Raw genomic sequence first — 23,966 nt, 5'->3', positions numbered from 1 at the left:
TACCCAGTACACAAAACATACCTACACAAGTACATGTGAATACACACACACCACAGTATATGCTCATGCCTAAACCCACAGACTACATATAAACCCATTCACTCAGGTGTATGCTCAAATACAGTGATGTACACACCTTGACTCCATGCCACCTCACCTGGGCACATCCCGGCAGCTGGCTGCCCGTGGGTCCTGGCAGGTTTGGAAGCAGGGGCTGGCACAGGCATCATAGCGCCACTCACAGGTGGGGTAGGGAGCCCCCGAGGGCTTGGCATCTGGAAAGGTGCCCCAACCCGAGACAGTGAGACCTGGCACCTTCTCCTGATCAGGTGCCAGAGCACAGAGGTCATCCCAACTCAGCCCATGCCCACCCTGCTCCGTGGAAGAGATAAATGGACTCGTGCAAGCAAAGTGAAGACTGAAGTGAGATGAAACGAAACAAAACAAAATCAAATCAAATCAAATCCAACCTGAGGGGAAACCATATTCCTGAGAGTTGAGGTCGGCGGCTGGGGGATCTTTGGGTCGGGACTCTGGGAACTTGGTGGAAGGGCTGAGGACTGGGGGTGGGGTAGGACTATGGAATGGGCAGTTGGAGTTGGGCTTTGAGAGGTGGCCAAAGAAGAGGCTGGGACCCCTGATCTTTCCATAAGGCTGCCCTGTCACCCTGACCTTCTGGGACCTTGGTGGCCAGGCTTGCCCCCTTAGACCTTGGTAGCTAACAATAATAATGACAACAACAGCCAACTCTTAACACCAAGCACTACACTCAACATTTCACAAGTATTTACTCATTAGTCCTCACAATAATCCTATGAAGTAGCACTATTATTATCCCCATTTTACAGATGAGGAAACTGAACACAGAAGATGCTGGGAATATTAAACTTTCCCAAAGGAGATTTCCTCAAAAAAGGCCTTGTGACCAGTGCCTTGACAAATGAAGGATCCTCAGGGAAAGTCTGGAGCCCGTGGGGGGCTTCGAGGCAGACAAGACCCCAGACCATGTTGGCACGAGTGATCAGTCTCTGAAACCACGGCCTGAGCTGGGAGGTGTGGGCAAGCTCCCCAGCAGGCTGGAGGGAGCAATCCCACCCGGGCAGCCCCATCCTAACGAAGCCCCATCCCCAGTCCCCAGACTGCTGCTGACTGTGAAGAAGCCTGCTTTTATAAGATCCTTGAGAACAGAACTAGGAACTTACATCTGGGGAGCACCTACTATGAGCCAGGCTCAGAGCAAAGCCCGGGAGATACAGTCAATCCTCACAACAACATTCTGAGGCAAATATCCCCGTTGCACAGATGAAGAAACAGGGTCAGGGAGAGAGGGGCTGGGGCTCCTCCAAGTGCCAAGGACCGGGGTCAGGATTCGAACCCGTGGCTGTCTGCCTTCAGAGCCTGGGTGTCTTCCAGCAAGGGACACAAGTTCCACTCTGCCCCGGTGTCTTCCAGCAAGGGACACAAGTCCCGCCATCATAGCCAGTGATGAATCTGTCCTGGGTGGGGTTCACTGGTGGACTTGATAGGTGACCGCTGAATGTGAGAGTGAGCTGGCCCAGCCCTGGGCTGGGAGGGGTGGGGGACGATAAATGAAAGGCCGACTGGGGACATATTTACACGTGTGTACATGTAAATGGATCCATTCATACAGCACGGGTGCCCTCACAGGCACAAACATACATGTGCACGTGCAGGACAGAGAGGCCAGCCTGGAGCAGTAAGGAAATTGTGATCACTGTCTCCAGGGTTTAGGCAGAGAACAACTACTTTTGGGGTTGACCCACCTGGCCGGGAGATGGCAAAGCCTTGGAACCCATTGGTCTCAGCTGGAAAGGGCACGAAGCTGCCCCATCACCGCCCAGGGTCTTGGGCCTCTCATGGGGGTCAGGGGGGCTGTGGCCTCCTCAGGCTGTGCCCCAGTGGGCAGTCTTTGACCTCACAGGGCAGGCATGTGCCCCCATCAGCAAGAAACCTGAGCCTGCGGGCTGTGCAAGCTGCGGCCACAATGATCACTTTTCTCGCTTCCACGAAGGCCGCCCTATTTTTAGACCTTGTAAATGGCCTGTGGGAGCAGGCAGGACCCAGGAAGCTGGCTGGGCCCCAAGTCACACTGCCCAAGGCTCCCTAGGCCACCAACAAGGAGGCCGGGCCCCCTCCCATCTCAGGGGTGGCACCCATGTGGTTTCCCTGTGCCAGAAGAGTGAGGATCTCGTCTCCTGGGGGCAACTGGAAGGATGAGGTGGGAGCGAAGCTGAGTAAGGGGCTGAGGAGCCGAGGGCGATGCAGGGTGGACACCTACCCAGAAGGCGGAACAGCGTGCCCCGGCGGAAGGCCTCCGTGTGCTCGTACAGCCGGAGGGCCAGCACTGGGCCCAACACGTAAAGGAAGGCCCCGGGCTCCGCCAGGGACTCCAGGGCCACCAGGCCCGCATGCCACGTCCCCCGGTGCAGCGAGAAGGAGGCATGGTGGTGGAAGGCATCGCTGGCCTGCCACTTGGCCAGCTCCAGAGACCCGTTGGCCATGACGTGGAGGAAGAAGTTGGGTCTGTCCGCTGCCTCCAGGGATATCACATCTGGGTCTGCAAAGAGCCACGAGGGTGAGGTCAGCAGAGAGAGGTCCAGATGCGGGGAGGGGGCAGACACCCAGGCACCGTCTGCAGTCTCAGTGACTCAGGACTGGGCCCTGCTCCTCCAAGCCTGCCCGCCTCCCCTCAGCCCACCCACCTCTGCCTGCTGGCTGCCCCTCGGCACACACCACCTCTACCCAAGGGAGGGAAGGTGGGGGGTTAAAGCCCCAACTGCAGAGCCTTGGGGAGGTGACTGAACTACCCCCTCCTCCCTCCCTCTCTCCTTCCTTCCGTTCCCTCCTTCCTTTCTTCCTCCTTCTTTCCCTCTCTCCACCTTCCCTCCCTCCTGCAAACATCTTTGAGACCCCTCCGTGTACCATGTGCTAGTCTAGATGCTAGGGATACAGCAGTGAGTAGGACAGACAGAAACGGCTGCCCTGGTGGAGTTCTGTTCTATGGGACGTACTAGACAAGCTGGGGTTTGCTGACTTGTCAGTTTTCTTGGTCCCGCTCCTCACAGAATCCCAGAGGGTCAGGGCTGGGGGACCTGAGGCTGAGCCCAACCCACGGCAGGGAAACTGCCCCAGAGATGGGAAGGGGCCTGCCCAGAGGCCTAAGAGCTGGGCTCCGCTGTCCTCTCTCCTGTCTCCACGCTGCTGGGTGGATCTCTCCTGCCCCCCAACCCTGCCACAGGGCCCTGCAGGGTCGGGGCCCAAATGCACAAGCAGGTGTCTGGAGTCCTGGCCCGCCACGGCTGGCTGTACTGCGGGCAAGTGAATTCACGCCTCCAGGCTGTGAGGGACGAACGGTGTGTGAAAGGCCCAGCACAGGGCCTGGTGTGTCTCCCCCTCCCCCCATCACCACTCCACCCCGTGGCCCCAGGAGATATTGCACAGAGTTCCTGTTAGACCTCCCTGGGCAGCTGTGAGAAGAAATGAGGTAACTGGGGGAAGGATTAATTATTAATGTCAATAACAACTGCTATTGATCAGGACTTAACGCTGTGCCAGGCACAATGCTAAGCAAGCTCTCTACCTGCTGCTTTTATTAAATTCCAAGAGAGCCCTGTGAGGTGGTGAATTCATTCATTCAGCAGCTAATATTACTGAGGTCCCCACCAGGTGCCAGGCACTGTTCCAGGCACTGGGGACACAATAGGGGACAAAAACGACAAAACCCCTGTCCTCATGGAGCTGACATTCAAGTAGCGGGTGGTGGGTGGGGAGTAAACATAATGAACAAGCGAATTCTATAACAGGTTAGAAAGTGATGACATTGTTATCCCCATTTTACAGATGAGGGAGGTGAGGCCTAGAGTCACACTGACGGTGGAAAAAGGAGGCAGGATTGGAGCCCAGGCTCTTAACCACGGTGCAGTCAGCCCCAGGGATGGGATCCAGGAGTGGGCATGGGGCAGCCCAGGGGGGTAGAGTGCTGAGTCCCTCGCTGGGTGACCTCAGACAACTCACTTCCCCTCTCTGGGTCTCGGCTTTCTCGTTTGTGAAGACTGGAGTTGGCCTAAATCAAGGTTCTCAACCATTTGTCCTGAAGTCCTCCTAACAGGGGAGAGGCTGAAAGCCAGAACTAGAGGTACAGCTGATGTTCCTTGGTACACCCCTCGGTACCAAAATCCAAGGATGCTCAAGTCCTTTACATAAAATGGCCCAGTACAGTCATCCATCCGTATTCGTAGGTTTCCATCTGAAATTCCACCCACGATTGGTTGAATTTGTAGATGTGGAACCGTGGATAGAGGACTGACTATACAAAGTCTTGTGTTTTACCTTAAATAATCAAATGATTTTCACCTTCCATTTTCTAAATTTTATTTCTCTTTTAATCTCTCTGTTTGGGAGGAGCCTGCCAAAAGGCTGGTTGCTGTCACTTGCAAGTGATGTCCCCTTGGGTAAGTTACCTAACCTCTCAGGGCCTCAGTTCTCACATCTGTAAATTGGGAAAATAACAGCACCTACCTCCTAAGATTGTTGTGAGGGTTAAATGAGTTATTATATATGAAGCACTTAGAACAGTGCCCAGCACACAGTAGGTGCTACAGAAGAGTGAGATATTATTAATAATAAATCAGTAACCTCTTCCAAAAATCTTTAAGTAAAATTGATACTCCAGGAAGATGTACCAGGTTGTGGCTTGTGTCCCTTTAGTACATCCTACAGGACATCAAGACCATGAGAGTGAGAGGCTCAGGCCTAAATGACTGCTGAATCCTCCTCTCTGCGACATCTTCTGCTCTCCATTTCTTCCCATCACAATCTTACACATCCTTCAAGGACAAATTCAAGGGACACCTCCCCCACATAGCCACCCCAGATCTTACCTGGAAGGTATGTTCTCTTCTGCTGTCCAGTACTCTGGGCACAGCACAGGGAAGGAACACAGGATGGGGTGGGAGTGGGAGCCTGGGTCCTCACTGGGCCCTGCCCCCAGCTGCCCAGGAGACCCAGGTCTGAGATGGAGGCTGGCCTTCACAGCCTCTGGGCATTCCATCCACAGTGACATTCTCCAGGGCCAGGCTACTCTAGGGTTTGCTTAACATGCCATAAAACCACTGGAAAATCAACACCCCCTCTAGACTAGACCTTACTTACTGGTCTAAAATACTGAATGGAGAACAGAAAATTCCCACTAAGCAGATGGTCCATTACATCTGGAAGGTTATAAGACACCCTTCCTTCTTCAAGCAGGACCACACAGATCTGGGGGTCGGGAATGTCTAGGGAGGAAGTGTTCTCTTTGGGGGCAGTGGGGATGTTCCTGGCCCTCCTGTGGCCCAGTCCCTGGCTCCTCACTCCCAGGTTTCCTCGTACAGTGACGTGATTCCTCCTGGCACCTACCCCCGGCTCACCCCACCATGAACATCCCCCTTAGCTGTGCCTGGGGTGTCCCTCCCTTCCTTAAAGCCCTTCCAGGGCTCCCCACTGCCCTCAGGATAAAGATCCACCTACTGAGCTTGGCTTACAAGTTCCTTCCTGGCTCCTTTCAACCCTTCAGGGGACAACACTTATTCTAAGAAGCCTCTCCTGACTCCCCAAGACTGAGTTAGGGGCTCCTCCTTCCCACAGGCATTGTAACTGCCTTTGACCTGTCTGTCCCCTGGATGGGATTGTGGACTTCTGGTGGGCAGGGGTCGTGTCTCTGATGCCACTGATTCCCCAGTGCCCAGCTTGGTGCCTGGCATGGGAACAGGGCTCAATGAAAGGGAGGAAGGCAAGGAGAGAGGAAGGGGAGGAAGAGAGAGAGAGAAAGAGAGGACGATCTTCATAACTAGATAAACCACAGACCTGAGAATCTGAGAACTTAAATTCTTAGGTTGGAATGAACTCTCTGAGATGTGTCTTGGTTCAAGGTTCTGGGCGATGCTGGGATTGGCTTCATGGACCATCCCTGTGATTAGGGAGATACTGACTAGATGGGACCAACAGGATTTGTGGGGAGAAACCCTGATCAGTGATCACAGTGACCACACACTGGGACACACACAAATGGCCACAGAAGAGAAGGCTTCCTAGCACTGGTGAACTGAGGCCTTGGCTGGCCCAGGGCCCAACACAAACACCACCAGCGGTCACTCCCCACCGGGCAAGGTCCTGCCACCCCTCAGGCACTACTGAACTCTGAAGAGAAGATGGTGCCCACTACAGCTGAGCCCTTTAGGTCTGCTGGCAGTCTAAGACCCAGGAGGCTGGCTGGTTCCAGGTGTGCCTCAGTCTGTGTAACCCACCAGCCCAGAACTCAGGACCATAACCTGAGCAAATCAAGAGCCCACTCTTCCATTCACAGGAGAAGGTCCCACTGGAGTTAATATATCAGCCAGTTCCCCTCTGGTATTTACAGTCTATCTAGTCTTAAAAATAGAGAGGAGAAGTGGGGAGGGGGGTAGGAAGACGGAGAATAAGAAGGAGATTTAGGGGGAGGGATGGGAAGTAGTAGTTATTGCCGCCCAGCTTTTCCGGAATACAGCTGCTGTGTGAAGCAAGGTCCAAAGGTACATCTGGACCTTGGCCTCTCTGGTGTTTTCAAGAAGAAGATAGAAGGTGTTTCTTGAAAGAGACTAAGAGTCTGACCCAGAACCCTGTCTCCACTGGGAAAGGGGTGCCTGTTGGAGCCCCACATTTCTCCAGCTACTATAGCTGGCTTAGGATCGTAGCATCCTCCCCTCCTCCAGCACCTGCTTCCCTCCACCAAGGGCTGGAGTGGGGCCAGAGGGTGGGCCTTACCGTGGGCCTTGGCCTTGTACAGGGCAGCCGTCAGCAGGAAGTTCACAATGTCCCCCGGCGCCACATCCTCTGCTCTCACTAGGACTATGGCACCGCCTGCCACCTTCACGGCCACCAGGGCACCGCTGGCTGCCAAGCTGGCCAGCTGGTAGGGGCCCTTACCTAGTGCTGGAGAGAGGGGGCCCGGTCATAAGCCCTGCCGCCCTGGGCCTTTGCCCGCCTCCCATCCCTACCTGCCCAGCCCTGCCAGAAGCGGGAGGAGAGAAGATGCTAAAGAGCTCCTCTTGGTCACGTCCCTCACCCCAGGGCCCAGGGACCTTGATTTCCATGAAAAGGAAGGGACGGGAGCCCCAGGCTGCCAGCCCCTGATGGGAACTGGCCCTCTGCACAGCACCTAAATCACTTCACAGGAAGCCTGGAAACAAGGCCACCCCTGGGGGGCATCTGGGCCCCCCAAATGTCTCTCCATGGGCCTTTCCCCCTGCGTAAGACTCTACCATTCCAGCTGCTGCACTATTCAGAGTCGCCTCTGGGAGAAGATGCCAGACCTGGTCTCTGCCCACCTGAGGTCTGAAGGGTAAAGGCCAGGAAGGCTTGGGCTCAGCATTAGTGTTTATCTATTTATTTCAAACACGTGTCACCTCTGTGTCTCTTGGGTTCCTGCGGTGGCCGGTTGTCAGTAAGCTGGACAGGAGCATGGGATTCCTAGACCACTGCAACAGCCTCATAACTGACCTCCCAGCCTCTGGTGTGCCCCGCCCTCCAGAGTCACCTTCCTAGCCACATTCTCTTCGGCGACTCCTCAGTGGCTCCCCTGTGTCCTCAGCATAGACTCCAAGAGCCCAGCTTGATTCAGGGGCCCTTCACGCCCCAACCCCGGCCCCTGCCACACTGAATCTCTCTCGCTCTTCCTTGTAAGAGCTGTGCGGTGTCCTACCTCCTGTCTCACTCGCGCTGTCCCACCCACTCAGCGCAGTCCTCCCCGTTCTGTGCCCGGGGCCAACGCCTCCTCAATCTCTGGGGCCCAGCTCAAATGTCACCTTCCTGGTGAAGCTCTCCCAGCACCCTCTCCCACCACACGCAAGCGTCCTCCCTCCCCCGTGCTCCAGCAGTCTCGGAGCATGGCTCATGCTGATCCCAGCTCTTATGAGGAGGGTCTCGATCAGGGGTCCACATCTGTCTACCCTACCAGACAGGACACAGGCAGTGTTGTGCTGGCTTAACAATCAGCTCTCACAAAATGAACAAACAAACAAAACCCCATTTGGTAATGTTTGCTGATTTCCATGAATAAATACTCCCACCAGTGGTCAACTTCAAGCTACCGACTGAATGTGGAGTGAAGAACACACAGTGGGTTCTAGAAAGCCAGGGTGGGCCGGTTCCAGAGCACCACTGGGACAGGTCTCATGAACTGGTGAATCCCCAGCACCCGCAAAGGCCTGGACCAAAGAAAATGTTGGTAGAAGAGCAGAGTAAGAATGCGTGGGTGGGCGGGTGGGCGGGTGCAGGATGCTAGAAACAGCTTGTCCTTTGCCAGTTACTGCCACCCAAAATGCCACAGAAGGGAGAAAACTCTGCTCAGAGCTGTCTTGCTGAAATGTCTTGCCTGGTGTCAGACAGACCCCGCCTGTGCAGGGACTGCAATCCTCCCATTGCAGATTCCTGCCTTCAGGGGTTAAAGGTTTGGGCCATCAGGAGCCCCTTGAGGTTAACATTTTGGTGGGACTGCAGGCACTGTGAATGATCATGTTGTACCCGGCCCAGCCCTCATCTCACGGGCCGCCTAACTGGCATCCTTTTCTCTCTAGTCAGTCCCCCCACTATTTCACCCACTATACTCTCGCCAGAGGACGTTTCTCAAACCAAATCTGATAATGCAGTTATCTGAGGACGGAGCCTTGGGCCTTTACCCGTACAGGCCTGCTCCTGGCAGGATGGTGCCTGGAAGCGGGGGCAGAGGGGACCTCAGAAGTCAAAGGTGAATGGCACCAAGGACTTGATGAGTATCTAATTCTGCCAACCTGGCCCCACCGCACAAAGATCAGCGCTGAAAACTACTCCTGGGCAGCCCTCCAATCCCACCCAATTCCAGTGATTAAACTGACTCATTGATTCTAACACTGGTCATTAACCTCCCTGGGGTCTTTAGTCATGACCTGGTTAATGCAGAAGTTGGAGCATATCCTGGTGCCCTGCAACACCGGCTAAACTTAAAGATGAATCTGACAGGCTATGCCAGACTGTTAAGTTTTGCCCCAGCAAAGGAAGAGCAGTTTGCATTTGCCTTTGCCAACTCAAAACTTCAGGAAACCCAAGACAATGTCCTGTGGGCCTGATGAGCTAGATTATGAAAGCTATGGGGCAGCACGTTGTTGCAAATGGGGTTTTCACTTCCTGGTGCAGCTGCCCCGCACGAGCGCATCCCCGGGAAGCTAGCCTGGCCTGGGCCCTGGACAGAGGCTGCAGGAGCTGCTGGAGACAGAGTTCCGGGGCATCCCTGGGCCCTGCACTGTCAGGGCTCTGTCTGCATGACGGAGTCTTCCTGCCCCATGTCACTGCTCCTCCAGGGCCAGCAGGGCCTCAGGATGGCTGCTGCTGTTGTGGCCCCAGGGCAGGGATGGCAGTGCCCCAGCTTTCAAGGCTCCACCTGGGGAGGATGAGCTTACCTTTGTTAAAGAAGTCACAGTCATATGCTGAAAGAGAGAGAACAGAGACTTCTTGAGAAGCCTGGAACAGATGCGCAGGGCCAAAGCCCCATCCCAGCTCTCTCTCCTTCCCCAAGGGCTGGACCTGGCCTGTCTCCCAAACTCCAAGATTCAGACATGGTCATTAGATCCAGATGTCTTAAGGTGTAGGAAATACAATGGCTCCCTCTCTGTGCCCCTAACACAAAGCTCAAAGCCTGGCCCAGAGTAGGCATTTGGCATGTACCAAATGAATGAATGAATGAATGAATGCTGGGACAGAAGGGTATGTTTTGTGTGACCTCAAAGGGCAAGAATTGAACCAAGGAATGGAAGCTCCAATCGGAAATGTTGTGGAAGGTCCTGGAGGAATGCAAGCACAAGACAGAAGTCGGTCTTTCAACAGCCTTGAGTAGGAAGGGACCCAGGGCCTCCAGAATCCAAGCCTTTTTGAGGCCCCTGGGTGCAGTCTCCATCAGGTTTTGATAAGCTCCTCCAAGTATGTGCTCCATACGCCCCCTAGTGGCGCAGCGCAGCACCACAGCTTGTTCCCCTGGCACATAGGCCATGGATTCCTTAGTCCATTGGGATAAGCTGGGGACTTTGCAGGGGGTACCTGAAGCCAGGAGCAAGACCATGAGAGGCCAGCTGACCCAGTAGATCTGGGACAAAGGCTGAGAAGGAGTCTCCCTCACTCACAGGCATGGTCTGAAGAGAGCCACCAACTCCACCCCACACCCCCAAGCCCCATGATGAACACTATTCCTTTGCATTTGGCATCGCCCTCTGGAAAGAGCACCAGGAATCAGTAGACTGACCCACCATGTGGCTATGGGTAAGTATGTGCTTTTCCTCACTTGTGGACTCAGAAGATTGAACTCGAAAATTAAAAGATCTCCAAGTATCTGGTTTCAAGTGTGTACCAGGTTAATGGGAGGTCGCCCAGAGAAGTCGTCAAGAGCCAGCTCTCTAGAGACCCGCAAACCTGGATTGAAATCCCATCTCTCTCACTCATCAGCTGTGTATACTGAGACAAGTTTCTCAACCTCTCTGAAATTTAGTGCTCTCCTCTGTAGGACGGGGACTACCACTAGTATCTGCCCGACAGACATGTGAGGCCTGGACTGGGGTAAGGCAGGTGCTCACCTCAGGTGCAAAATTTAAGGGGACCTCAAAAATCTCAGCAATCAGGATATGTAATATTTTAATACAATTTTTTAATTGCAAAATTAATGCAAAATATCCATGATGAACAAAATATCAAAATTTTAAAATAGACAAGATCAGTGACAGCTCCTTGCTGAGCCATACTGGAGCCTGAGGCAAAAGGAAAAATCAATAATATTGAGGCTGTCACTACTTAAAATTGTGATATTTTGTTCATCAGAGATGTTTTTGCGTTAGTTTTGATTTTTTTTTAATATTGCCTTAAAATATTGCTTTTTTTGGTACCCCCTTAAATCTTGTGCTCCAGGAACTGGCCTCACTTGCTTCACCCTAGGCCTGAATATTAAGTGAGTTAATGCACAGAAGGCACAGGGCCTGGCACACAGTAGATTCTCAGTAAACATGTGTTCCCTTCTCCTTATTGAAGGATTTTTATCAGAGAAGTAGAAGGAGAAGCAGTCTGCATGAGGACCCAAGGCTTCTGTGATGGAAGAGGCTCACGGTAAAATGGGCAAAGATAAAGGAAGCCAAAGGCAGATTCTGCTCCATCTTCTTCTTGAGGTCATCCTGCCTGGAGCTCTCATGCCAGCACCCATGTCCCCACGAAAAATGACAGCAGCCTCGGCTCTAGCACAAGCACTGTGCCAAGTGCTTTACCTGCATTTTCTCATGTAAATCTCACAGCTCCCTGCAAGGAAGGTACAGTTCTCTTAACCCTCAATTACTAGTCAGAGTATAAGGAACATGCCCCAGGTCACCTTGCTTGGTGGAACTGGAGTCTGAACCCAGACAGTGTGGCCCCAGCACCTGTATAATAATCACTGCACCCCAAAGTGAGGCGTCTTGCACCAGCAAGATCTTTGGTATGCAGAGACAAATAATAATCAATTAATTAATCATTTAAATTTCTATGAATTTTATTTCATCTTTTAAATATTTACTTTTGTATCTGTTTTGTGACATACATTTACACTATTAATAGTACATATATATGTACATGCATCTATGTGTATGTGTGTATGTGTGTGTGTATATATATATATATATGCATGTATATGTGCTCAAAATGTTTTTACTTGATAGGAGTGTGCAACCAAAAGCATTTGCAGACCACCAGTGCTCCAGAAAAATTGCTATCTTGTGGTGCCTCTGACGGGCCCCATGAGTCTCACCTGACAAAGGGCTTTCACATTCACTATCTCATTTGACCCTCACAATAAACCTGGTGGGACAGGTCTATTCCTATTTTTCAGATGAGAAAATGGAGTCCCAGAGAGGTTGGGGGACTTGTTTGAGGTCACACAGCTTGCAAATGGCAGCTCTGGGTCTGGAACCCAGGGCTCCTGACTCTTCTGGTAAAGTGTTTAAGAGCATGGGTTTGCAGCCAGACCATCTGCAATGGAGATGAGCCCTGGCTCCTCCACCAACCTGTGTGACCTTGAGCATGTTACTTAATCTCTCTCTTTCTAGCCCATTTCTCCAACTGTAAAACAGGAATAAACAGTCCTACTTCACAGGGTAGTTGTAAGAATTCAATGAATGATAAGCACAAGCCAGAGTGATGGGACCCCACAGGTCTGCCCACAGAAGGGGCCCCACTCTCCCCCTCAGATGACTGGTCTGGACACTCACGGCAAAGGCGCGGGGTCCTCCAATCGACGGCCACCCCATGCTGGCAGCACTGGTGGGCATAGGCAGACACGCTGGCACAGAAGCACTCACAGTCACCGCCCCGGCTGCACCCACATGTGTCTGTCAGGCAGTTTGAGTAAAACCAAGTGACATCGACCTAGAGGAGGTCAGAAGTCAGATGTCAGAGGACAGACCCTGAATGTTAGCCCTTCAGCTTCCGGGCTGATGCCACTCAGCCTCAGGGAGCAGCATAAACGTGAAGGGACCACAGGATGGGGCGAGCTGCCCATGTAGGGTGAGGGCAGAAAGGCAGGCAGCTGAGAGGGAAACGTTAACTCCATGACCCAGGTAGACCCTGCTTCTGAGAACTAAGCTTTCTCCTTCCCCGGGCCTAGGCTATTGGATCCAGGGGCTTAGGGTGTGGCTGAGAAACAGACGTGGGGTGTGAACCCCCAGCCAGGGCCAGAGACAGCCAAAGCCCATCTGACGGCAGCCTTCGAGGCCCTGGAGGGGGCCATACAGAGCTGAGCACCAGCTCTCCTCTGTCTCCACTGAGGGCTGATGCCACAGCATGAGGGGTCTGTGTTCACCATTCAGAAGAACTTTCTGATTGGGAGGAAGAGCCAGATCGAGACGGGCTTGAAAAGGGCACAGAAGCTGTTTGACTGTGTCTGTCCCAGGGAAACAGGGCAGACTCATCCGAGCAGACCAGAGGCAAGGGAATGGCAGAGGTGAATCTTGCCTCTGGACCTGAGGTGTCTCTCCAAGGCATGGAGGGTCTGAGAGCAGAAGGGATTCCAGGGAGGTGGGAAGGGGGCCCAGGAGCAGCCAAGCCTAGAGTCCACTCACCACAGGGTGGCAGGTCTCAAACACCTCGCTGAGCAGGATGCTGCACTCCTTTTTGGCAAAGGGTTCTCGGAGAGGATTCAGGACACACGTGTCTCGGGGGTCGAGGGTGTCTGGGCACTGAGGGGGCAAAGGCAGCACTGTTGATCTCCCTACCACTCAAATGCCTGTTGCCTGATGTGGTGGACAGACTCTTAGAGTGGCTCCCTTGATCCCGGCCTCCTGTGTTCATCTCCTTGTATAATCTCCTGCCCTTGAATGTGGGAGGGACCAAACTGACAAGTCGACAGAAGACAGCAAAGGTGACACATGGATGTGGTTATGTGCCAGTGACTGCATTATCATGTTACATAAGAGTGCAGAGCCCATCTGGCTGGAGTCTCTCCCTTGCTGGCTGTGAATGGCACGTGGCAGAAATGGTGGGTGGTCTCTAGGAACTGAGGGTTGTCCTGGGCCAACAGCTCGCAAAAAAACTGAAGCTCTCAGTTCTATGACTACAAGGAATGGCTGTCAACACCACATGAGTGGTCAGAGAAGCAGATCCCTCTCCAGTCGAAGCTTCAGATGAGAGCCCAGCCCTGGCTGACACCTTGGCTGCAGCCTGTGATACTGTATGCAGAGAACCGAATCAAGCTGTGCCCTGACTCCTGACCCACAGAAACTGTGAGATAATACATGTGTGTGGTTGGATACTGCTAAGTCTGCAGTTATGATGTTACACAGCCATAGAAAACTAATACAGATTTCCCTGATGTCTGCTGAACCTCCTCCCCCAGCCTACACTGTCACTAGAGCCCCCCAGGGTATGCCCAAGGGGATTATTGAGAGAGAAATGACAGTGAGAGGTGAGAGGAGGGAAGCAATAAAGGTTAGTCACCCACTAAGCTTCTCTAAAATGGAATGGGTTAGAGCACACTTTTCTAAGGCTGTGAGAACAGCCTTGCCCCACCTCAGGATTACATTTAGCTCCAGGCCCATGACTAACTGCTCCCCTGACACCAGTCTACATAGGCTTATTTCCACCTACTCCCTAACAGAGAACTAGGAACCTAAGATCACTCAGTCCAAGAAAGGCAAATATGTAACACTCATATCACCACTCTCTGATGCAGCACCCATGGCAGACATAACTAATCACTCGCAGTTCTTCCAGCTGAGCCTGACACAAGTGTTTGTATTTCTCAACATAGCTGCCCAGGCAGCCTCATCTGACTGATCAGATTCGTCACATGAAGTGAAATCTATTCACTATCCCTCTCCCAGCCCCTTCACTTCACAGAGGACCACAGAGAAGATGGGACTTACTCAAGGTCACCCAGCAAGTCACTGGATGATCTAACACAAGAACCCCAAATAATAAAACAAAAAAACAAAAGAAAAACAAAATAAAATAATCTTTTAAATAAAAGAATAAGGGGCTTCCCTGGTGGCGCAGTGGTTGAGAATCTGCCTGCCAATGCAGGGGACACGGGTTCGAGCCCTGGTCTGGGAAGATCCCACATGCCGCGGAGCAACTAGGCCCGTGAGCCACAACTACTGAGCCTGCGCGTCTGGAGCCTGTGCTCCACAACAAGAAAGGCCGCGATAATGAGAGGCCCGCGCACCGCGATGAAGAGCGGCCCCCACTTGCCGCAACTAGAGAAAGCCCTCGCACAGAAACGAAGACCCAACACAGCCATAAATAAATAAATAAATAAATAAATAAAAATTTAAAAAAATAAAATAAAATAAAAGAATAAGACAAGAACCCAGGTCTCCTGCTGTCAGCTCAGTGATGTTTCCCCCCATCGCTCACAGCTTGGCAGCCTCAGACATCTCCCAAACCTCAGAGACATCCCCCATCATTTCTGCCTCTGCTAATATTGTCCTCCCTCTCTCTGATACATTCCTCCATCCAAATATGGTCTATCTTTTAAGTACCACACTAGTGCCACCACCTTCAGGAAGCCTTCTCTAATTGCCTCAACCCATGTGGGTCTCTCTTGGTCTCTCCTGTGTGCCAGACCTATCGCCGGGCACCGGGGGCACAGAGATGGGTAAGATGGTAATGCTTCAACAAGACTCATCTTCCCTACTAGGTGGTCATCTCTCCTAGGACAGAGACTTGGTCTCCTTCCCAGCCTCAGGCCTCCTACCAGGGCTTGGTCCGGGGTCTGATGTGTGAGATGGGATGGTGCATGTCCTCAGGCCACAGGACAGAGTCCAGGGCCGAGGATGCTGGGTCAGAAGCTGAGAGAGAGGTTGCAGGAGCAGCCTTGCACCAATGTCCCTCTCCCCTGACCTGTGGCCAGTTTCTCTCAGTGTGACCAGGGTCCATTCGGGTGAGAGGGGTGAGCCAGCTTGGAGAGGTTTTACCTCAACTGTAGCCCAACTGCCACCAAACTCCTGGGGGTTAGTTAACTCTAACTTCTCTGGGGTCCTCATCTCATTGATGGTCTTTAAGTCAAAGTTCCCACAGAGTCCTGCCAGCTGGCCCTGAAAGAAGAGAGAATGGTCAGTTTCAGGCATTCTGAGGGTGAGCCACAGGCAGAGGGGTCGCCATGAGCCTAGGAGTCTGTCGTGGGCCCAGAAGCAACTACTGGGGTCACGGTGTGCAGAGAGAGAAGAGTCAGAGGAGAAGGGGCCCAGAGTCGGGTGGGGCAGATAGGACAGCAGGCATGACGCTCCTGGCTCTTCGGCAAGGGTACAGCTCATGCAAGGACACCCAGTGGGTTGGCTTGGCTCTAGGAAGGAGCACAGGGCCCGTGAGGGTCACTGATCACGCGACTACCTGCCACTGTGGCCCCGCCTGAACGTGCACCGTGGTTCTCTGGTCCCATAAGAGGGTGATGTGTTCCCGTGGGAAATGCACCAGTGTGAAAAACCCTGCTCGCCACGTGTGGACCTCCTGCTTCTCATCCAGGAAGCTCTCCGGACTCTAGGGGGACAGAGGTGGCCATTCCTGAGGCCAGAGTGTCCCCCAACACCTGGGTCAGCTGGGCCTGGCTATAAGTCACTGCCCGGCCCCAGGAGTTCACCAATTCCTCTGCCTCCCTCATGCCCTGACATTGACCTCTGGGCTCCTGGCCGTGGCCAAGGAATTCAATCTGGGCTGAGGACTCAGTGGCTCCAAGAGAAAGTGCTGTGGTAAGGAAACCAGTCCTTAGCCCTCTTCTGCCCCCTATTAACCGGCAAATTGTCCATACAACCTTCACCTGCACCAGGCCTTACGGGATTTCCTGAGTCGTCATCGAAGATGATGAGTGAGTTCCCAACGTTGATGGAAATAAATTTCCTGCAGATGATGCCAGAGCTGTAGCAGTTTACATTTTCTACAATCACAGAGAAGCTGAAATCGGATGTGCTCTGAGGAGAAATAAGTTAGTGCAATAAACCAGGGAGAGAAGAGATTCTGCTGAGAGGCATGGGGTAGAGGGACACAGACTCTGAAATAGTTTTCAACCCACTTCTACTTCATATGAGCTGTGACTCTGGGCAACTTACTTCCGTTCTCTGAAGCTCAGTTTTGTTTTGGGTGCCTGGTGCAGTGTTTAGCATGTAGGGACTCTCCAAAAAGTATCTGATGAATGAATGAATGAATGAACATATAATAGGGATGACTGGTGTTGACAGGGGTGTAGCGGAAGGGGCACTGTCTTACACACACTGATGATGCTAATGTAAGCCTTTTTGGAGGGCAATTTGCAGGCACTGGACAACATTCTAAACATATAACTTTTATAGCAATTCTGCTTCTAAGCGTCTAGAGACACATCCACACAAGTATTCATTGAGCATTTAAATATTGACAACAACCGAAATGCCCATCAATGGCGAATAACAAACTAGAGTACATCTTTTCTGTGGAATTCTACAAAAAGAAGAAGAAAAATTTACTGACTATATGAGATAATGTCCAAAATATACTATTAAGTGATAAAAGCAAATTGCAGGGTTCTATTCATAGAAACTAAACAAAATGTGTGTGTGTGTGTGTGTCTGTCTGTCTGTCTGTCTTATGGAAAATGATCTTGCAGGATTCACACCTAGCTGTTATGAGTGCTTATTCAGCAGGGAGTAGGAACAGAAGAGATGTGAAGAGGAATATTTGTTTTTAATATATGCTTCTATATTGTTTTACATGTTAGTGAAGAGCATGCAAAACCTTTGAAATTTAAAAAATAAAACAAGGTCTATAATCTTTGTCTTGTGGAGTTATTGAAATTATGTGAAAGACCCCAGCACAGTGCCTGCCCCAGAGACAGGACTTATTCCATAAAAGGTTTGTCATTATTATTATTATTATTACTGTTACTTTTATTATCATATAATGAGATGGACAGGCCCTTAGCAAAACCAAGGTCCCTGAATGTGTCTGAGGCACTCTCCCACCCACCCTGTTGGTACCCTTTTCTCCTTCTGGAGGGGATCCTGCCTGCACACCAACTCTCCAGTCAGATTTCTTGGTTCCAACCTGACCCCAATTCTGTCCCTGACTAGTTGTGTGACCTCGGGTGAGATACCAACTTCCCTAAGCCCAAGTTGCTCCAGCTATAATGTGGGCTCAATAAACTCTGTCTTGCTGTAAGAGTTAAGTGAAATAATGCTTTAAAATGGCTTGGTAGACCACCAGGGATATAATAAAAGTCCAGAAAGCATTTGCTTTTACTATTACAGACAGAAAAACCACTGGCACCCAAGGGGGCAAGGTTATAATGGTGAGTGGACAGGCAGTAGGGTATTTATGACTGGTGGGCTCTGTCCAGCCCCAATCTTGCTCCTTAGCACTTCCTTGAGTCTCTAAATTGCCACACACCAGGGCTTAGATCCTCCCACCCACCTAATTACGTACCAGCTGCTCTGGGTCCCTGTAGAGCCAGCTGGTACACACCCAGGCACTCACCTTGACCAGGTGCACTTTGCATGCTCCCACGAAGTCAAATGGGAGCCCATCAAACGTGCGGTAATGGCGGTCGCCATAGGCGGTGCAGGTGGAGGCACAGGGGTGGAGGGTGCACTGGAACGAGCCGCGCTGGCACACACTGAAACACACATGCCCAGACCCCTGACAGGGCATGCCCTGCCCCCACCCTGAATATCCAAGATGGAGCCACTGCCCATCAAGCACTCACTGTGTGCCCATTGAGCGCCCACTGTGTGTCCCTGGGCCAGAGGTCAACAAACATCACTGACCTCCAACATATGCCCAAAGGGTGGCAGGGTGGGTCCCCATTTTATGTAGGACACACGGGCTCAGAGAGGTTAAGCCAATAAATAACAGAGCCAAGATTGAATCCAGATCTATCTGACTCCAACGTCCACACTCTCTTTACCACTCCAATTGTTCATTCATTCACTCATTCATTCAACAAGTAATAAGCGTCTACCATATCCCAGGCACTATTCTAGGAGTTTCAGATACATCAGTGAACAAAACAGCAAAACACCTCTGCCCTTGTGAAGCTTATATTCTAGAGGAGGAAGCTACACACTAAATAATAAGTAAGCATGAGTAGGTAATAGAGTGGGTAAGAAGGTGATGAGTGCTATGGGGGGGAAGAAGCAAGATAAAGGGGATTGGGAATGTGTGTGGGGGTGGGTTGTAATTTTAAATAAGGTGGACAGAGGAACATGTGAGCAGAGACTTAATGGAGGTGAGAAAATTAAGTATATGGACATCTGGAAGAAGAGCATCCTGGGCAGAGGGTACAGCCTTTGCAAAGGTCCTGAAGAACCTCAGGAAGACAACACAGCTAGAATGGAGAGTGTGGGAGGAGAGGAGGAATTCAGGGAGGTAACAGAGGTCCAGATCCCGTAGGTCCATGAAGGCCATTGTAAGAATGGTAGGAGTGAGACCAGGAGTGTTTGGAGGATTTAATCACGGGAATAACAGGATGATTTATGTTCCACTCTGGCTGCTGTGCTGAGCCTAAGCTGGAGGGTGGAAGCAGAAAGATCAACTGAGAGGTTTTTCTGCAACTCAGGAAAGGGATGATGGTGGCTCAGAGCAGGGTAGCAGCAGTGCAGGAATGAGATCCAGATTCTGGATCTATTTTGAACGTAGAACCAAAAGGATTTTCAGACAGCTTGGATGAAGGTAGTAAGAGAGAGAACTCAAGGATGATTCCAGGTGTTCTGGCCTGAGCAACTGGAAAAATGAAGTCTTCCTCCACCCGGATGGGAAAGGCTGAGTGAGAAGCAGGTCTGAGGCGGAAGATCAGGTGTTCAGTTTGGGGCGTGCTGGTGTTTGACATGTCCATTAGACACACATGTGGTGATGTCAAGTGGGTAGTTGGATATGCGAGTCTGGAGTTCAGGAGTAAGGTTTGGACTATGGGTAGAAATCTGGGAGTCAGCTGCCTATGGATAGGCCTTATCACCATGAGACTGGGTGAGTTGACCAACAGAATGAGTATAAATACAGAAGAGGTCCCTCGGGGCACTCAGTATTAAGAATTTGGAGAAGAGGAATAATCAACAAAAGAACTGGAGAAGGAGCAGCAAGAGAGGCAGGAGGAAAATCAAGAGGGTGGGGAATCCCAGAGTCACAGGAAGAAAGGTATGATAGTAGAGAATGATAACAAATCACTGACTGTCAAATGCTGCTAATAGGTCTAGGAAGATGAGGACCAAGTGAAAAACACTGGATATAACATCATGGAGATTATCGGTGACCTTGGTAGGGATAGTTTTCGTGGAATGGAAGGGAGAATGGGAGAAGAGGAATTGAAAGCAGCAAATACAGACAACTGTTTTGAGAAGTTCTGCAATAAAAAGGGAGCAGAGAGATGGAGCACACACTCATTAATGTGAGATGAATCCCGAAGTCTAGGAGACCTTCCTCAGCCTACAAGAGACAGAAGGGTTCAGGGGAGCTGAGTGGCTGGGAAGGGCTCGTACAGAACACACCCGTCTCCAAAACACCAGGCCAGGAATCAATACACCAAGCCTGACCTGAAGTTACTTTACACAGGGTCTTGTGCCCAGCCCGACCCCTTGGACAGTCACTGGAATGTGATGTGGGGCTAAGAAGGAACAGGTTTCACTGGGTGGGGACCTCCACTGGAATGAGCTGGCCAGACCTCTTTGAGGGGTCCTCGTCCTGTTTCCTTCCCCTCTTCGTCCTAGCCCCACTAGTCTAGCTGATGTGCTTTGGCCATTTTCCAGAGAGTTGTAGGAGCCAGGGCTCAGGGGTCCCTGATGTGTCCCCTGATCCCCTGGGGCAGTGGCAGGGCCACCTTGATCCTGCAGACACATCAGGGCTGGAGGAGCACTTGGACTCTCAGAGCCCTGGAAAGCCCAGGCCGGGCCCTCTGCAGGAGCACAAGGGCACAGGGGGAATGTCAGGGAGGCTCCACATGCCTCCGTGTGCCAGGAACACAGAGGACATCTGGCAAAGGAGGCCACAGCAGAAGCCGCCCAGCCTGGAAGGCATGGGTTGAAAGGCCTCATTAGCTGTTGGGGTAGTTATAAGGCCTTTGCAGGGGTTGGGGGAGTCATTGGCGAACCTCAAGATTTAGGTGATTACAAGGTGGGAGAGATGCTCAGCTCTCCCAGAAGCAGAGGACAGGTGGAGAGTGGGAAAACAAGTTATTTAAAAAAGAATCACCATAGACACTTCCAGGAGCCAAGCCTTTGGAAAGTGAATTAACATGAGTTAGGCACAGCAGCAGTGGAAGCCTGGGAGGATATTTAGGAGGTTGAGTCTCTACCCACTTCCATTCCCTGCTGCTTGGCCCAGGGCAGGCTCTACAGAACTGGTCCCAAGCCTGTTTTCAAAGAATTCAATCCAGGTACACACACTCTCATGTATGTATACTTATATTAACAGATATACAGTGTGCAAATATATTCACATATAAACTCACTCTCACATATAAGCATGTACATATTCATAGGAAATCACAAATGCACATTTTACATATTGTTCACTTACATGTAAATACAAATATGCACACCCAGCGCATGCACATATTCACACACTTTGCACATACATGTCCCCACATACTAAATGGATGGAGATGCACACAAATGTATATAAATATAGCTGTATACATACACAAATTCATAATTGTATGTATTCACTAACATATTCAGGATTATGAATGCCCATCTTTTCATATACATGCATGTGCATATACATTCACATATGCAGTCTATGCATTTTGGACACGTGCCCACACTTGCACATCCATATACATATGCAAACACATCCTCATGATTACAAATACACATCTACACACATTCATATACATGTTTGATCAAACTCACATTCATGTAAATACTCACAAAAACACTCCCCAAAATTCTTTCTATGTGTACACTTGTATATATACACAAACCCCTGCACAGCACAGAAACACACAACATGAATATGAACATGGTTGAAGGGGGGATGCATGATCATGCATCCCATATCCATCCTCACCCCCAGCAAAAAGCAGAGCCTGGATGGGGCCCTCACTTACCAGGAATGGCAGGGAGACATGACCTGGTCCCCAGGGAAGTACTCCTTCCCCTTCCAAGTGCATGGGCACTCCTCTGGCAGGAAACAGGCATCCCCGTGTCTGAGCAGGCTATAAGGACACAGCAAGCAGGTGGTCAGGAGAGCACCCTTCCCATCTCTGTCACCTGTGGAGGACCCTGTATCCACATGGATGCCCCGGAGTGGCTCTCAGCATTTACCCTGGAAGACAGTGACCATGTACCCACCACCATCCTGCTGCTACCAAGTGGGGTTCAGAGGTACCTCGGTAACTGGAAAAACCAGAGACAGACTTGGCCCAGCTCAGAAGTCTCTGCCATACATCAGGAAGCAAGGCTCAGCTCTACCAGCCACATGCCGCCCCCCGCCCGCCAGCCAGGCTGGATGCCAGTTGTCCCGTAGGCACTAGATGTATACTAATGAACAGACCATGGACATGGGCATTGACCCTCCCTACCCAGGTGGCTCATAGAGTAACTAGTAGATTGCACTGAAAAGAAATGTTAAAGGGAATTTTTCAGGAAGATGGAAACTCAGATTCACATGGAATGAAGAGCTCCAAAAGTAGAAAATATGTTGGTAAATATTTTTTTAATTATTTTTAATTTCTTTAAGAGATAACTGAGCATTTAGAACAAGATTAATGTCAATGAATTGTGGGGTTTATAACACATGTAGAAGTAAAATGTATGATAATAATAGTACAAAGGACAAGAAGGAAGTAAATGAAAGCAGACTGTTACAAGTATTCTACCTAAAGTGGTGAAACATTAATTCATGGTAGACTGTGATAAATGAAAGATACATATTGTAATCTCTAGAGAACCACAAAAATAAAAAATACCAGGATATATACTTGAAATGAAATAAAGGAGAAAAAAAATAGAATACTAAAAAATACTTAACCCGGGCTTCCCTGGTGGCGCAGTGGTTGAGAATCTGCCTGCCAATGCAGGGGACACGGGTTCGAGCCCTGGTCTGGGAAGATCCCACATGCCGTGGAGCACCTGGGCCCGTGAGCCACAATTACTGAGCCTGCGCGTCTGGAGCCTGTGCTCCGCAACAAGAGAGGCCACGATAGTGAGAGGCCCGCGCACCGCGATGAAGAGTGGCCCCCACTTGCCACAACTAGAGAAAGCCCTCGCACAGAAACGAAGACCCAACACAGCCATAAATAAACATAAAATAAATTTTAAAAAAAAACTTAACCCAGAAGAAGAAAGAAAAGAAAAAAAAACAAAGAAAGGACAAACAGATAACAACAAGATGGTAGTATTAAACTCAGTCCAATTACATTAAAGGCAAATGCATAAACCCTCTAATTAGAAGGGAGAAACTGTAACACTGGTGAAAAAAGCAAGACCCAACTATATTTTGTTTACAAAAGACACAGTTGAAATATAAAGGCACAGATAAGCTAAAAGTAAAATGATGGGGAACGATATCATGCAAACACTAGTCACAAGACAGAGTGGCTATATTAACATTAGACAAAGTAGACATCAAGATAAGTAGTATTAACAGCAATAACGAGGGCTATTTCATAATAACAATAGAGTCAATTTATCAACAGAACATAAGAATCCTAAATGGGCATGCACCAAGTATGAGAGCTTCAAAAACAGAAGCAAAACCTCATAGAACTAAAAGGAGAAAAGAGACAAAAGCACAATTATAGTTGGAGATTTCAACGTTCTTCCCCATTACTAATAGGCAAAAAATCATCATAGATGTGCCTATAAATTTGACAACTTAGATGGAATGAACGACAAAAACACCAAATATCTATAAATAAATTCAATGACAAATGTGCAAAACTTTAGGTGAAAGCTATGAAACACTGCTGAGAGAAATTAAAGAAGGCCCAGTAAATGGAGCAATAATGACATATTTGCAGATCGGAGGACTCACTAGTATGAAGATGTCAGTTCTCCCAAAGTGACCTATAGATTCAGCACAATCCCAATCAAAATCCCAGAGGCTGTTTTGTAGAAATTGACAAGCTGGTCCTAAATTTACATGGAAATTCAAAGACCTAGAAGTGCCAAAAAAAACTTTGAAAAGGAACAAAGTCGGAGGACTATCAATTTCCGATTTCAGGACTTACTATAAACCTTCAAAAATCAAGACAGTGTGATATTGTCCTAAAGATAGACAAATAGATCAATGGAACAGAATAAAGAGTCCTAGGAATAAAGACACAGAGGTAGAGAATGGACTTGAGGACACGGGGAGGGGGAAGGGTAAGCTGGGACGAAGTTAAGAGAGTGGCATGGACAGATATACACTACCAAATGTAAAACAGATAGCTAGTGGGAAGCAGCCGTGTAACACAGGGAGGTCAGCTCAGTGCTTTGTGACCACCTAGA

At 50.3% G+C, this 23,966-nt stretch overlaps 1 protein-coding gene across 1 annotated transcript in view; it reads right to left on the bottom strand.

Annotated features, from left to right (window-relative positions):
* The window catches only part of OTOG (otogelin), an 86,213-nt gene that overhangs the window by 24,298 nt on the left and 37,949 nt on the right, over positions 1–23,966 (bottom strand). The window contains exons 24-34 of the mRNA XM_059929580.1: positions 21,581–21,688; positions 18,016–18,154; positions 16,344–16,478; positions 15,904–16,050; positions 15,489–15,608; positions 13,137–13,253; positions 12,288–12,444; positions 9,471–9,497; positions 6,802–6,969; positions 2,300–2,578; positions 158–275 (exon numbers count right to left, since the gene is read on the bottom strand). Coding sequence (XP_059785563.1) covers positions 158–275; positions 2,300–2,578; positions 6,802–6,969; positions 9,471–9,497; positions 12,288–12,444; positions 13,137–13,253; positions 15,489–15,608; positions 15,904–16,050; positions 16,344–16,478; positions 18,016–18,154; positions 21,581–21,688 — 1,515 coding nt within the window. The remainder of the gene's footprint in view (positions 1–157; positions 276–2,299; positions 2,579–6,801; positions 6,970–9,470; positions 9,498–12,287; positions 12,445–13,136; positions 13,254–15,488; positions 15,609–15,903; positions 16,051–16,343; positions 16,479–18,015; positions 18,155–21,580; positions 21,689–23,966) is intronic.

The sequence above is a fragment of the Balaenoptera ricei genome, chromosome 8, assembly GCF_028023285.1.
Source record: "Balaenoptera ricei isolate mBalRic1 chromosome 8, mBalRic1.hap2, whole genome shotgun sequence".
Lineage (NCBI taxonomy): Eukaryota > Metazoa > Chordata > Mammalia > Artiodactyla > Balaenopteridae > Balaenoptera > Balaenoptera ricei.
Note: the sequence above shows the minus strand (reverse complement) of the source record. Positions and strands in the feature narration are given on the sequence as shown.